This window comes from Mytilus galloprovincialis, chromosome 2, assembly GCF_965363235.1.
Source record: "Mytilus galloprovincialis chromosome 2, xbMytGall1.hap1.1, whole genome shotgun sequence".
In the NCBI taxonomy this organism is placed as follows: domain Eukaryota; kingdom Metazoa; phylum Mollusca; class Bivalvia; order Mytilida; family Mytilidae; genus Mytilus; species Mytilus galloprovincialis.
In genome coordinates, this window is record NC_134839.1 from 82,811,349 (window position 1) to 82,828,483 (window position 17,135).

The 17,135-nt window shown below is 33.1% G+C and overlaps 1 protein-coding gene across 3 annotated transcripts in view; it reads right to left on the bottom strand.

Annotated features, from left to right (window-relative positions):
• Positions 1–17,135, bottom strand: part of LOC143064607 (integrin beta-3-like) — a 44,632-nt gene that overhangs the window by 23,699 nt on the left and 3,798 nt on the right. For all 3 annotated transcript variants that reach the window (XM_076237542.1, XM_076237540.1, XM_076237541.1), the window contains exons 2-7: positions 11,055–11,140; positions 9,656–9,760; positions 8,595–8,676; positions 7,397–7,528; positions 6,059–6,155; positions 2,498–2,597 (exon numbers count right to left, since the gene is read on the bottom strand). In XM_076237542.1, coding sequence (XP_076093657.1) covers positions 2,498–2,597; positions 6,059–6,155; positions 7,397–7,528; positions 8,595–8,676; positions 9,656–9,760; positions 11,055–11,140 — 602 coding nt within the window. The remainder of the gene's footprint in view (positions 1–2,497; positions 2,598–6,058; positions 6,156–7,396; positions 7,529–8,594; positions 8,677–9,655; positions 9,761–11,054; positions 11,141–17,135) is intronic.

Below are 17,135 nucleotides of genomic sequence, written 5' to 3' on the forward strand. Positions count from 1 at the left end.
CGATTTTGCAATTCTGACTAACACACAGAAGAATACAAGTTCAAAATCTAGCATGTATGTATGTACTTCGAGATTCCGCCAGTTGAGACGCACTCCTTGATTGACTGCAAGGGTACAGCGGATCCATGTACACCCCTAGGGATTAATGTTAGAATAATCTTGAGAGAAAACGTTTTTGATTGGCTCATTAATCTCATCATGAGAAACACAGAATTTAATTGGCTGAACACGATTGTCTTCCCTTGGACACAGTTCAAAATCGGGAACAATCATATTTTTCATGTAGATTTTGACAAAATCATGTTTTAGAGGTTTTTTCACGATCACGATCATGCAATCGTGACAAAGAATCAAAATCATGTAGTACACGCCTAAATCGTGAAAGTACACAGGTATGTACTCATACATTGTTTTTCAGTTAAGCTAACAAGACAATACAAGGTCCACAATGGTCAGGATGGCCCTATATTTTCAAGAAAATTTTGTTGCAGGAGATATAAAAACTGATGTATCTAAATGTAAGGATAATATGATCGTCTGTTCATGATCACATTTTCAACAAACTTCTTAACAAATTTACCCATTAGATAACACTTCCAGAAAATATGATCATCACTTCACATTATTCATAACTTCTTAAAACTAGAATGTGTCCATAGTACACTGATGCCCCACTCACACTTTCATTTTCAAATTCAGTGGACTGTGCAATTTTGGTCAAAACTCTTATTAAAAATTAAAGTTAGAAAGATCTTATCATAGGGAACATGTGTACTAGTTTTCAAGTTGATTGGACTTCAACTTCATTTATCAATTAAAGTGCTTGGAAGCACTGAAGGGTAAAGATTGTTTTAATTTATCAATGGGAATGAAAATTTTATACTGCATTGTATAAAGCAGCATCTTTTTAGATTCAACTTGTACTATAATTGTGGACAAAGAAAGATACCTCCCATTTTTAAAGATGTCTTTAACAATGACATCACTTATCGTTTTAGAACAGATATTAAGTTTCCTACACCTTGCAAAAATTGTGTAATTTTTTTACACATAAAAACATTGGAAGATTTAGATATCAAATCAATACCATAAGGCTTTGATTGCATTACATGTAATCTTTACCTAAAAAATACAGTTACCAAAAATTTAAACCTGAAGCACAGCAGACTGTCAAACAAACAGACAATTGGACACACAGACTAAAAAATATAATGTCATAACTTTGTTTGCAGAACGGACAATAATAAGTGATCTGTAATCCACTTATTTAAAAAATTTACCAATGGATGAGTTTTATTCCTTGAAGTAGGAATAAATTGCTTCGCTGTGCGCAGCCTGATACCACCGCAGATATTAAACCCTAAACAGTTGGGGCAAATTTAGACACAATATTCAAGCTTGATACAGTCTGAATTTGGATTGTGATCAAATTTTTGACATAGTATAGGTTTCTGACACAAAACAAATGTCAAGATCTTACAAATCTATTATGCAATACTGTGCAATTAAAGATTCTTCTTGAAAATTTTCAAAAATTTGAAATTTGAAAAACTATTGATAAAAAAATTTGACCCCCCTTAAAAAAATTAGAACCCCCAAACTTTTGAATCCCCCCTTGGAGCAATTATTTCCACACTGAATCCCAGCCTTTCCTTTGTAGTATTGAACCTTGAAGTACAATTTCAGAGAGATCCATACTCTTAAACATAAGTTACTGTCTCAAAACTAGAAAAATGCTTGTTTTTGGCCCTTTTTTGACCCCTAATTCCTGCACGAATTGGGCAATTACCCCCAAACTCTATCCCAGCCTTCCTTTTGTGATATGGAACCTTGTGATACAATGCCAGGGAGATCCATAAACTTACACACAAGTTATTGTCAAGAAACTACAAAAATGCTTGTAATTGGCCCCTTTTTGGTCCTTAATTCCTAAACTGTTGGCACCATTCCCCCAAAATGAATCCAAACTTTCTACTTGTGGTATTAAACATTGTGGTACAATTTCAGAGCAATTGAAATACTTATACACAAGTTATTAATCTGAAAGTAGAAAAATGCTTGTTTTGGCCCCTTTTGAGCTCCTTATGCCTTAATGGTTTGGACAATCACCCCCAAAATCAATCCCAACCTTCCTTTTGTGGTATTGAACCTTCTTCTTAAATTTCATAGAGATCTATTGACTTGAACTAAAGTTATTGCCCGGAAACCAAATGTGTCTTCAGATGATGCAGACGACGACAATGAGGCAGACAACGACAACATCATACCATTGTACGATCCCCAAAAAAATTTTGCTGTCGTATTAAAAAGAATCAGAAATCATATTTGAAATCTTTTTCCTAAGATCTGGTTTAGATTTGAACGAATTACTCTTTCTGTTAATACTTCAACATAAATGACAAAAGGTAAGATTTTTATTCCTATATTCTGACTTCATTTTAAAAATCAAAGCCAGTCTATAACTACTTAAGATGTTTTAAGCCTTGTTTATACTTACTCTAAATGCTTGTACATTATTGGTAAGATTCAGCCTGTGTAGGAAGGAATGTGGTGGAGCACAGGTAAGGCTAGAATCACCAGGACAAGGATTTTGTAAACTGAAAAAAAAGTAAGAACTTAAAGGCTCAAGGCAAGACATATTTTTTTTTCTGGCCACATTTTTAATTATATGACTGTAATTTCAAATCAATCAAATCTATACAAATTTCTTACACATACAATCTTTTGTTGAATTTTTGGCATTTATTCTTGATGGGCCTGTCAGAGCTTTCTATATAAAGTATGTATCATAGTGCATGTAATTGTTGCACACCAAAAGAAATGTATGGTCTCCATTAGAAATGAAAATAAATAAAACCAAAAACTAAGCAACACTTTAAACCAAACATGTAAGTTCTCAAGATGTACCAATGTAATTTAATGTGTATATACCATATGTCAATAAAACATGTGATGAGCAATAGGCAATGTCTTATGATTTTTCATATGGTGTCTTTTTTAGTACATTAATTCTAAAAATAAATAAACACTAGTATCTCAATTGTTTGTAAAACAATTGAAAGGTCTTTCCTGTAAAAATGATGTTTTCGTAATGTTTTTTGTACGACCTGTTGTTTGATAGAAGACAAGCATACCTTCTGAAACTTTTCGCTTTTTACACTTAATGACCTCATCCGCCTACATTTTTGAGATCGGAAGTATGATATATGTAAAACAGGGTAGATGAGCTTTCATTTGATATGCGACAACGTCATGTTCTAAAAGGTTTGATTTTTGCACTTAATAACCCCATCCAACCAATGTTCGGAGGTAAGGAATTTGATATTTCAAATGTACACATCACGACCTTTCATTTGATATACAACAAGCCTATAGTAAAAGAAAATTTATTTTTTGCACTCAATGACCCCATCCAACCCATTTTTGGGGGACGTCAATTTGAAATTTGAAATGTACGCTTTATGTTCTTTCATTTGATATGCGACAACCTTACCATCTGAGAAATTTGAGTTTTTGCACTAAATGACCCCACTCTCCCTCCTGGAATGAAAAAGAGGTTTAAAATTTTCATTTTTAAGTAGAGCTTATTGAGACCTTCAATTTGATATATCAGATGACCCCATTTGACAAAGTGCAAAAAATGATGCAATATCAACGATATATATAGAAGTTATGAAACTTACGGAGTCAATGCAAAACATGACAATTTCAAAATGATTTTTTGGTGTTTTTTTTAAATGGAATGTTTTTGGTATTTGGTCAAACATATAACTATGTTAACCTCTTCAATTTCATCAACATTTAAAGTGGTAAGCTGTTGTAGATTCAGAAATACATGCCGCCGCTCGCAAAATTTCAAACTGCATTATCTCAAAAACGACAATAGATATCTCAAATCTGTTAAATGATGAATGATCTACAGTTGAAGGACAACATTATAGAAAAAGAATTGGGACAATTTCAAAGTTCACCAAGGTCACAATTTATCATCAAATATATGATGCAATACCAAACTTAAGAACCGGAAGTCGTAGAGACATGGGACTAGCACCATTCAACTTAGGACCACTTAATCTTTCAACTATCACAAGGTCAAGGTCATAGTATACTGTGAAGGTCAAGGTGAAATTTCATCATGACCTGACATTGACCCCAAATTGAAGGTCTTGAACTACTGATCATCTTTGCAGTTTATAGTAGGTTGATATCTGTTACCTTTAAAAAGATATACAATACTATACTTTTAAGAATCATACCGTTGTAACTTTTAAACAGACGGTTGGACATATTTTGGCTTATTGTATAAAATGTAGAGCTCGTCGAGAGGAACATTTAATACACAGTATGTATGCAGCAAACTCTTATCGTTTTCTTAATATGTACGTTTGAAATTGCAGCGTAATTATTTTTGCACTCAGTGACCTTTGACCGTGGGTGCAAATTAAACGTCACATGAATTAAAGAATATTAGTGAAGATCCCAAGTCACTACGACTTCTGGTTCTCTAAGTATAATTTTCCTAAAAATTTATAATTTTTCAAGGGGAATAACTCCTTATCAGGGTAAATAACCTACGATTTTTTTTGGTTTATTAACATTGCCACCTGTTCCTGTACATGCTGCCATTTTAAATTCTATTCTATCTCTACTACTTTTGAAGAAAAATGCAAGAAGAAAAATTGCTTCAAAGGGATATAACTCTCAAAGGGGATGATGAAATCCTACACAGCCTCATCTGGTAATACGTCATAATAAGGTCTATCGATGGTCAATATTTGGTCTTGATGACTTCAATAGTAACGGGGGGAGGGCATGTAAAAAAAATGTTGGAAGAAAAAAAAACATTAGAAAAACAATAAGGTCTTTCCTCACGAAGGGGAAAGACCTTAAATATGTCCATGGGACAAAGATGCTTTGCTTGTAAATATATATAAGACAAATTCTCTAATTTTTCAATTGACAAATGGACATAACTCATCAGGAACAGTGAAAGTGATGCCATCCAAATTCCACTTCATCTGTGTTTGGTGGTAATTAGCATTGTGTAAAAGTTTATAATATTTGGTTGAAGCAAATTAAAATAGAGTGTGGATATGGCAAATTAGCAACTTTCATTGATCAAAGAGACAAAACTCAAGAGCGAAAGTGAAACCACCCAAAGGCAAACTAAAGTTAGAGAATGGAAACTCACGGATTGACAAGGACAAAACTTAACTCCATCCCCTCCATGATGGCTCCATCACAGTAGGACATAAAAATCTCAAAAAAATTATACTATGTCATTTAAAAATTGACATTCAATGAAAATTATCAGACAAATATTGTAAACACATTTGATAAGAAGTTTTGAAGTGCTATATGTAACGTGTCTACCATTTGTACTTAAGAAATAATTTATGCAAGCTATACTTCATGGTAGTTTAACATTGGTAGGCATTATATTCGTGATTATTTTGCCCGAGCGATAATGAGGGCTAAGATAACATGAATATAATGCCTGCCCATGTTAAAACAACAATATAGTATAGCTTGCATCAATTATTTTTATTCTGAATAGGACATTTAAGGTAATTTTTATGTCCGATGTGTATAATTAGTTATCAAAGGTGTTTGTATAAGCTCTTCCATGATTCTCCCTTTTTTGTTTGTAAACAGGCAAACGACAGGCAATGTGATTTTTCAGAGAGGGGAGTTTTGAACAGCCAGCATGAACGGTTGTCCTATCTAGGTCAAATATGTCAATTTCTAATTGCAACACATTGCAGTCACAATGAATGAATTAGTAACAACATGTGCATCATTTAAGACTTTGGAAATATATTTAAAATGCATGCCAATTTTCTAAAATTCATTATTCTGCAGTAGTCAATATACGCATATGCAAACGAAATTTTATTGGATTTAAAGCATGGGTTTATTCACAAAGCAAAAGAAGCACGTCATATTAGAATCCCTCATAAGTACATATGTCAATATTTAAACAGAATACTTAAGTACATAATATATAAATCAAATGTCTAAAAAGGTTTGGATGACTTAATGAACTTTACTGACTTACTATTCTGGTGTTGTATGAGTGTAAGGTAAAGTTACTTTGTCCATTGATGTTCCATATCCGAATCTAAAATCAGTTGTCAAATTTCGAATAGAAGTACCTAAAATTAAATTCATACTTCAAAGATAGCAATAATGTTTTGAGTCTTTATTGAAACTTCTGCAAGATACAGATATAGAGATCATCATCCACTTGGATATCATGACTTACAACAAGAAAATCATCAATTCTTTTACACATACAGGTACTAATGGCAAAGCTGACAAAATCAAACTCTTCTCATTTTTAATATAGTGACAGAATAAAAATAAAAAATCTGAGTTCAAAAATTGTGCAATTTTAATGAAAGATCAAAGATTTTCGGATTTCCCAAATACTAAAAATAGAAACACAGGTTACTAAAATAGCACAAACAGATATAATTTGAAACACTTTCAAAGTGATGCCAAGTCATTGGACCTTCCAACAAACAACACAAAAACACAAATCTCAATAGTTGCTTGTGGACATTTTTTGCAATTTTGCATGGTTTTCTCTGAGATCAGCTCTTAAATATATATTTAGTATTGACCTTGACCTTTCAAACATACACTTTGATCACAACACTCTTTTTTTTTTTTGTGGGTGACAATAATATCAAGCTTTATTAATACTGTAGATTTATAACTATTTGTTGGATACCAATTTTTCGCTAATTTCGTGGGTACAGGTGAACCACAAAATTAATATCAAGGAATGACAAATTTTCTATAGGCATGTAAATGCAGAATTCATCAAAACCTACGAACGTGTAAGTTTTCCTTAATCCAAGAAAATTGGTATCCAGGAACTGAATCCACAGAATCAACGTAGACATTCAAACAAATTAGAACACTGTTAATTCAGAAATTATTGCCAGGTTTTTATTATTGCGAAAAATGCGACAGAGTTGTAAACGGGTTAACACAATAATTTAAACTCGTATTTTGAAATGTTTTATATGAATTAAACAGGATTTTTCTCAAAATCGTAATAATTAAAATCGCATTTGAGTCTAAAATGACAAAATCGAAATAATAATAAAAGCACGCTATAATTTCTGAAATACAATATGTATGCTTTCTATATGATACAAATATCCCAAGAATGTGCACAGCATAACAGTATAGATAAAGTACAAAATGTATTTCTTTTTTAATCCAAAAAACTATGATAATTATTCCTATAGTCCTCTTGTCTTCAATCATAGGAGACCAGAAACATATTGTATATACATACAATGTACATCTACTCCATGTCTTTTGATGTTGTTGGATGAGTTTTTTACAATTTTCTTTATTACTAACAAACGGTTTTACAAACCTATGTCATCAGCTAAATCTGCTAACTGTGTTCTAAGATTTCTCATTGTATATGATGGATCTACTAGAAAGTATATATCAACAGGAAAGTTCTGTGCTACTCTGTACTTGAAATTCCACCTAAACAATTTATCTAAAATAAAATAATAATTATCAGACCCCTAGTTCAACATTAAACTGGAAATATCAGGTAAACTCTTTATCTAAAATAAGTCATAAAATTGACCAAACATGACACTTTAGTCAGTTAAGTTGAGCTTTCTCTGTTAACACTGACATGGCACAATGTTTAAAGTTGTATCTAAAACAAACATTTGTACAACAAAAATACTTCTTGTTATATCATTTTCTTTATAGCTCACATTATAGTATTTTTACACATAAAATATAAGTTTAAAAATTTAATTTTGGAGAAAAGATTAAAATCAATATTGTAGTATGTACAGCCTACATGAACCAAATTATGTAGATGATATAGTAGAAAATGCACAGACATTTTAGACGCCAACTTGTTTAAAACAATGTGAACTGTTGTTTATATTCTTACACTTAAAAGACACTTGAGGTCATTAGGTCATTCAACACATTTCCCTAACATTGTATGGTAGCTGTCAATGAGATTCCAATCCTTCTTTACTATTAGAATTCTTATTAAAATCATTGTGACATGTGTTATTATTGTAAAAAATGCCTAAAATATCTTTTTGAAATTAGACAACCCTGGCATATTTACTTAATGAATTCTGAAATTACAACTGAAATCATAAATGACACAGTTGTTAGCTAAGTCATTAAAGTCATATTAGTAAAATATTAAAGTATAAAATTCAATACATATCGGTAATACAGGTACTTACTGGGAACTAATCTAATTTTAATAAAATTCAATACATATCGGTAATACAGGTACTTACTGGGAACTAATCTAATTTTAATAAAATTCAATACATATCGGTAATACAGGTACTTACTGGGAATTTATCTAATTTTAATAAAATTCAATACATATCGGTAATACAGGTACTTACTGGGAATTTATCTAATTTTAATAAAAATCAATACATATCGGTAATACAGGTACTTACTGGGAACTAATCTAATTTTAATAAAATTCAATACATATCGGTAATACAGGTACTTACTGGGAACTAATCTAATTTTAATAAAATTCAATACATATCGGTAATACAGGTACTTACTGGGAACTAATCTAATTTTAACTTCCTGTGGTTGTAGCTGTATAGGTTCCACTCCCACTCCACCATCTTGTAAAGGGGCATCCTGAAAAATAAAAATATACAATGGACTATGTACATCAAAAAAACAAAATTTTGAAATGTACATGTATATTATAATACCTACAGATAAACAAAATGAAATAATCTTGTAGTATACTATTTTACTGTTTCGGAGCTCTCTAATTAGTGTTTGTTAAACAAGAATGTGTCCACAGTACACGGATGCCCCACTCACACTATTATTTTCTATGTTTAGTGGACCGTGAAATTGGAATAAATTCTCTAATTTAGCATTAAAATTAGAATGATCTTATCAAAGGGAACATGTATACTAAGTTTCAAGTTGATTGGACTTCTACTTTATCAAAAACTACCTTGACCAAAAACTTTAACCTGAAATTTGCACTATAATTTTCTATGTTCAGTGAACCGTAAAATTGGTGTCAAAACTCTAATTTGGCATTTAAATTAGAAAGATCATATCATAGGGCATATGTATACTAAGTTTCTGGACTTCAACTTCATCAAAATCTACCTTGACCAAAAACTTTAACCTGAAGTGGGACAGACGGACGAACGAACGGATGAACGAACAGACGGACGGACGAACAGACGAACGGACGCACAGACCAGAAAACATAATGCCTCTCTACTATCGTAGGTGGGGCATAAAAAAAAAAAATGCTTCATTGCAATCTGATAGTTTTTGATTTTTTGGAAATTGTAAGAACTACCAAATCAATACATATTGGGATTGATGTACAATTAGGGGGGGGCAGGACCTTTTCGGGATGTCCCGATCAGGTGTTTTTAAGCTCCGGATTTCAGGTTGATCCTTTCGGATTCCAGGAATTCATTTTTTCAAATTTCAAGATGTCAGGATTTAAATTTCTTTAAATTCTGGACCTCAGGATTTCATGTTTTCAAGCCTGGAATTTTGAGTTCAGTACCCCTCCCCCTCTACAATTAGCTTTCTCAAATTGTGAGATACTTATTTTAAAATGGTATTGTACATTACATACCTTTATTTTTGTTATACTTGCTACAGGATGGCGAACAATATCACCTGAGGAGCAACCATTTGATGTCAGAGTTGCTTCAACAGCACACCTTGTTTCATTGTAATTCTGAAAATGATAAAAAGTTATAAAACCAAATATGTTAGACAACATTCCTTATAAAGATCATATTATATAAAAATAAGTTAAATCGTACCCACTTTTTATATATAAAAAAAGACGAGTATAATTTTCATTAAAAGGTTTCATGAAATAGATTGTAGAGTGAAACAAGTACAAATAAATGAAGAAAAATGCCCACTGCTTGCATGTAACATTATTAAGGGACATAACTAGAGAACTGTCAAAGTGATGCCATCCAAATTCAAACTTTATCTACAGTTTGTGGTTAAAGGTACCGGTATTGTCTTTATAATAATTGGTTGAGACAAACTAAAGTCATGAAAGTTAGAGAATGGAAACGAAAATTACTGATTTTTTTCCATTGATAAAAGCGCATAGCTCTAGAACAGTTACATTGATGCCACCAAAATTCAAACTTTGATCTGTGCTATGTGGTTGTAGGCATTGTGCATAAGTAACATAACATTTGGATATAAAAGGCAAACTAATGTTAGAGAATGGAAATTAATTTTGGAATGTGTGTATGGACAGGTGGATGGACAGACAAGGATGACACTTTTTATGCCTCTTCTACCATGAGGCATTAAAATGTAGCGCAAATGAGTTGTGTTTTATCGGAAGTGTATTTATATCAATTATGTAACTTTTGTCCACCCTTGTGTTTATAGTCCATTATCTTTGGTTGTGTAGTTCTTGTCAACAGCGTTAAAGTCTTCAAGCTTAACTATTTGAATACATGCTCATTTTTTTGAAAATTTCAGTAGGATTCTGTTGGCCTGTAGAGCAGAATTGTATAAGCCTGTGAACAATTTTACAAGCCAATCACATAGGACTTGTGGTTAAGCGTGAAGGCTGCAGTTATTATCACTCAGGGTTCAGTCAGACGTCAAAGTTTTTTAAACATCAATAACTTTGTCAAACCTTTGATGAGATTTATAGATAACAAGATATACACAACACTGTAAACAAATCTGTCCTTATTAAACTACATCAAGTAAATTAGACAATCACGTAAAATTAAATAGTCGCAAAGTGGACTTGAAAAGGTTAAACGCAAAGTAAAGTATCCGTGAAATTAAGTTGGTAAACAGTATGCCTTGTCCACTTAATATATAGTGGGATTAAAATAGAAAACATGGTGAAAATTCATTTTTCTAAACTTCTCCCATGTTTATAATTTCTGCAGACCTGCATCTTATTATATTTTACCTATCACATGTATATTTGATTATTATATTTTACACTGCAAACTTATAACCTAGAAACAAGAGTTACTTACTTTTTGTTTACACCATAGGCAGTTTGGACCACTTACAATACATTCCCCACATCTTTTCCCTGAACACTGACCGTCCACATGTATACCTGCAATATCACAATCATTTTTCTTAGTAATTAAAATTTGTTCTTATTCCATAAATTAATTGAATATTAAACTAAAAACAAATAAAGGTTTTAAACGGTCTTGACTCTTTGAAAGTTTTTTTAATTTTCAGTTTTTATGATTTTTTGTGAGTACTTACAAGCTGATAAACTTTTAAATGGCAATAAAGATAATCAAACCAATCAAAATGCCTGAGACTACTCTACCTTATCATTTATTTTAATATTGAAGCACTATTCAGGCTACATGGTTATTTTAATACCAAAATGCAGCCAAAAACATATAAAATGTGTTTATAAACTCAAGAAAATTTGGTGCTTCTTTTTAACAGAATATCACAAATCTCAAATTGATTTGAAATGCTGGCAAAAAAAAACTAAGTAAGGTTGCCCAACATTTCAAAGCAATAACAATGTTAAGTTCTAACAGGCTGCAAGTAGCTGCACCAGTACTAAGGCAAGAATTCACTGAATCATCATGCGCTTACAAAAAAATGAAGTTCTGATGGAGACATGAGATTTTGCAAGAAGAATCATGCTCTTCAGTTACATTGGCACCCAAAGGTGCTTGTGTTAAGTTCTACAAAGCCATATATGAAGGATCAGAGACTCTGGATTTCAATACCTACTTTTCATACAGACAGGGGTAAAAAGTTGACACAGAAAATACACAATGTAAAAAACCCTCAGTTATAGATTGTTGGTGTTTTCATGCAACTTTTAAGCACCACTTTTGGGCTATTTCCTGGTGGTCAGTTTGTATGGGTGGAGGAAGCTGGAGTGCTTAGAGAAAACCACTGACCTTCGATAGGAAAACTGACTATTCTAGTCTATTAAGATTGGAGTAATGTGCACACACAAGCAGTGTTCGGACTCACAACCTCAGTGCTGACTGGCTAGTATTTACATAAAAGAAATTAACTACTTACAATGTATTCCACTTGGCCACTGAGGCCCCTGCTGACTATAAAGAGGGGGACAATAGGGAGTCCGTTAACATGTAAACAAAATCTCGAATTGGGCAAAAACAGTTAACAACAAACATGCATGACAAATGTAAAAATTATTATTTACAGTGGTTATGCTGAAAATGCTGATAATAGTTAACACAGTGGGTTGAAAACAGTAAACAGTTTAAATTTATCTCAGATAACAGTTAACAACACCTTCATGACCTTGAAAAAGGCCAAAACAGGTTAACATAAGGTACATGTATTAACACCCACCCCCCCCCCCCCCCCCCCCGCCCTTATGAATGTGGGTCAGTTCTTAAACACAACTATTAGTCTCAGGATAGATCGACTAGAGAAGGATCATCATGATCTTATCATAGCATCTAGATTTGCAAGCAGTGAATGTGAATATTATATTCCATAAAAATCTATTAGTTCCATCAGAGAGATATAATACAAATTGTATTATATGTTTCTGGTCCCATGATTATAAAAGATCATTTAAATGGTCTTCCCCTTATGCTAAATTGTTTTTCTGATTTTAAAGTACCTGAAGGACATAGACGAAAAGAATTAAAACAGAAATGCACACGACAATCAAAAAAGTTAATTGTAAAATAACATTGAGGTATAAGCTGAGAATCCGATTAACCCAGTTCAGCTCGCATACACTTGACTTAGCCTGACCAGAGACATATAATACAGCATTATATGTCTCTGGCCTGACTCAACTCAATCTGTATCTGTATGTTACACAGTGCAGGATCCGATCATAGATATATGCGCACTGGTAGGATAGCTGGTTGGTTAGTCCAACCGTTGGAGGGCAGCCATGAAACCCTCAACTGTCTTTTGGCATGCAATATCCTCGTCAGTGGCAGATCCAGAACTTTTCCTAAGGGGGGCCCGCTCAAGTCATGCTTCAATGACTCCCTATATAATCAACCAAATTTTTCCCAGGAAAGGGGCCCCCCTCCCTGGATCCGCCTATGCTCGTCCAGATCGAAAAAAAAGAGTTCTTTCTGATGTCTGTTTTGCAGTCAATCAATTTATATGATCTGCTATTTCTGTTTTCTTGTCTTTCTACGATGTTGGTGTATTGAAAGTCACTACAGTTTTTTGCCTTGACTTGGCGTTTATTTCTGATCCCTTGTAAATAATCAGTTGGAACGATAGCCGGCACCAATCCCTCAACCACTTTGTAGAATATAGTCAGCCTCTGATGTTTCCTTCGTTCTTGGAGAGGTGGTAGTTTCAGCTTAGAAAGCATATTTGTGACGCCCCTGGTTTCTCTGGATTTATAATCATGTAAGATGAAACGTGCTTTCTATTTTTTCTATTTCCCTGATGGTGAATGGGTCCCAGATGACAGCACCATATTATAGTATGGATCTTACCATTACTAAGTAGGCTAGTTTTTTTGCACTCTTGGGGGCACTGCCGTAAGTTTCTTCTCAGGAACCCTAGTGTACAACTTGCCTTGCTTGTTGTTTTCCCTATGTAGCTGGTCCATTTTAGGTCATCATATATATTAAGGCCTAGGTAAGGATTTGTATGTACTTGTTCAAGTATGTGGTTGTCTAGTTGGTAGAAGTGTGTTGATTTTTGTTTGAAGCTCATTATGTAGCATTTTTTTGCATTAAATTTCATTCCCCAATTTAGTGCCCAAACTTCCAGGCTTTTAGATCTTCTTGGAGAGTTTGGTGGTCTTTTATGAGTAGGCAGTCATCTGCAAATAAACGGACTTGAGATTTTACGCTTTCTGGGAGGTCGTTGATGTGGCATAGGAAAAGCAGTGGTCCTAATACTGTGCCTTGAGGCCTAGGTACGCCAGAGTCTATGTGGGCATATTCTGAGTGCTCACCTTCTGCGACAACCCGCATTGAACGTTTTTGTAGGAATGCTGCTAACCATTTATTCAGATTTCCATCTATTCTGTAACTGTTTAATTTAGTCAGTAGTTTGTCATGTGGCACAGTATCAAATGCCTTTGAGAAGTCAAGTATGACCATATCAAGCTGAATGCTGCTGTCAAAACTATTAAGTAGGTCTCATATCCAACTAAGTTAGACATCACGTAACTTCTGTGACGTATACTAGCCGCCATTTTGTATTACAATGTATATTTCCCCAAACAAACTTTGCAAGTCGATTAAGTATATTGAATAAAATTGAGAAAGGAAATGGTGAATATGTCAAAGCGACAACCACCCGACCATAGAGCAAACAACAGCCGAAGGCAACCAATGGGTCTTCAATGTAGCGAGGATTCCCGCACCCGTAGGTGTCCTTCAGCTGGCCCCTAAAATATGCATAATAGTACAGTGATAATGGACGTCATACTAAACTCCGAATTATACACAAGAAACTAAAATTTAAAATCATACAAGACTAACAAAGGCCAGAGGCTCCTGACTTGGGACAGGCGCAAAATTGCGGCGGGGTTAAACATGTTTATGAGATCTCAACCCTCCCCCTATACCTCTAGCCAATGTAGAAAAGTAAAAGAATAACAATACGCACATTAAAATTCAGTTCAAGAGAAGTCCGAGTCTGATGTCAAAAGATGTAACAAAAGAAAATAAATAAAATGACAATAATACTTAAATAACAACAGACTACTAGCAGTTAACTGACAAGCCAGCTCCAGACCTCAATTAAACTGATTGAAAGATTATGTCTTCATCATATGAATATCAGGTACAATCCCTCCCGTTAGGGGTTTAGTATCATACTATCATAAAATATATGAGAAGAACATAACCCGTGTCATGCCAACAACTGTTTTTTTAGAAATAAATGTGTTTAGTTTCGATGCAAAGACCCTATCAGTGAATCAATGTTAAAGCCAAAATATGCAATCTTTAATGACCTGACAACAGTATCGTAACTATATCCCCTTTTAATAAGTCTATTTAAAGGTTTTGTTAGTTTCTGAGGAGAATACTGACATTTTTGTGCTTTATAAAGAATATTTCCATAAAATTTTGGATGTGAAATACCTGAACGTATAAGATGTCTGCATGTTGAGTTATATTTACGAATTATTTCCTTATACCGGTGATAAAATTTAGTAAATGTTTTGACCAGTTTGTGATATCGAAAACCCTGGTGTAATAATTTTTCAGTAATACATAAATTTCTCTCGCTAAAATCTAATACATTGTTACATACACGAGCGAATCGTACAAGTTGAGATATATAAACACCATAAGATGGTGACAAGGGAACGTCACCATCTAAAAATGGATAATTAACAATAGGAAATGAAAAATCATCTCTTTTATCATAAATTTTTGTATTAAGCTTCCCGTTTATGATATAGATATCAAGATCGAGGAAAGGGCAGTGGTCATTGTTATCATGAAACACATATCTGGCGGGTAATACTACTTAAAACAGTTTAATTTTAGGGCAAATTCGGTCAAACATCGATTTAAAAAAGGGAAATTTTCGGGATTTTTCAAAATGGCGGATGATGTATATGGAAATGTTGCATCAAATCAAGAATTTGTATAGTAAGACTTAAATAGATTATATTTAAATTTCATTCAGAATCTCTGATATTTCTGTTGTTTTCTTTGGTGACATTTCGATATGGTTGATTTCAAAATGTCTTGATAAAGAAAATATTATTTTAAGTGTGACACGGGAAAATTTATTTTGACAGATATATCCAGTATTTACTGTTACTGGAAAATATTTTACAATAAAATTCATAATACATTTTTTTCTCTTCTTTTTTTAAAGGTGTTTTTCCTGTTTTCTGTATATTTTATCTTTCTGTAGAAATATATTTATACATTCCTTATACAACAAAAAAATGTTTTCATCCGATGAGAAAAAAACCCAATGCCCAACAATTATTATAGATAAATATTCTATACCTTTAAAATTTCATCCCTTTACAGAACAGGTGAACTCTGACTTGGGTTATAATGTTATGTAACAATATATGTCAGGTAGACATGCAAACCAAAAGCAACCAGGTGACATTAAACATCCTGTCAGCGTGTACACATGTATTAGCAGAGTTTAAATTTTGTGATATACAAAAGTTTTAATAAATGTACAAATAAATACCTTCTTTTAATTTCCCGTGTCAAATCAGAAGACGTATGTATCATAATACACTTTAAGAACATATAAAAGATATTCAAATATTTATGTTTCCATAATTATTTTTAAGAAATATTATGATTCAAATTTTAATTTAATTTAAATGGATTTTTTTTTAATTATTTTATAGGAAATTCAACAAGATTTTATTATTCTTTTTTTAAATTCAATATTTTAAGCTAAATCCCTACATTCAGTGAATCGGTATAAAGTTTAAACTCTGTAAAAAAATGTTATTGTATACATTTAAACAGAGACGTCGTATAATATGATTGCTCTGATTTCAACAATATTGTATACCCTATAAAATCTATCAACAGAGACCGATTATCAGGTTGTCTGCATGTTGATATCGTAAAATATCAGCTGCGAGACATAATATGAAGCTTTTTGTCGAGTAAGCGCAGCGAACGAGATCAAAAAGCCTTCATATTATGTCGAGCAGCTGATATTTTACAATATTAATATGCCGATAACCTGATAATCGATTTATCGGGCTGTATTTGCGTCTTTTGGAAGTATTGTCTTAGTTTCACCAGCAACCGGAAGTTGACTTGATAAGTTCGGGTCAAACTTATCAACGTCGGTTCAAACATTATGACGTCGCTGATATGTCCGGGTCAAAGTTATTAAGGCCAGGTCAACGTATTTGACGTCACAAAGCCGTGATATGGAGTTTTATTAAGAGCTGAGCAGATTGATATAGACAGTTGGACGACCGATAAAGTTGGGTATGTCTGTTGTGACTAAGAGCTCTGTTTAAGGATGTGTTTATAGATGATGTGGTCCAAAAGCTTACACGATACGCAGTTCACTAGAACTGGTCTGTAATTTTCAGCTGCGTGGACGTCCACCTTCTTAAATACTGGAACTATATTTGCACTTATATCGGGCCGTGATTCGGG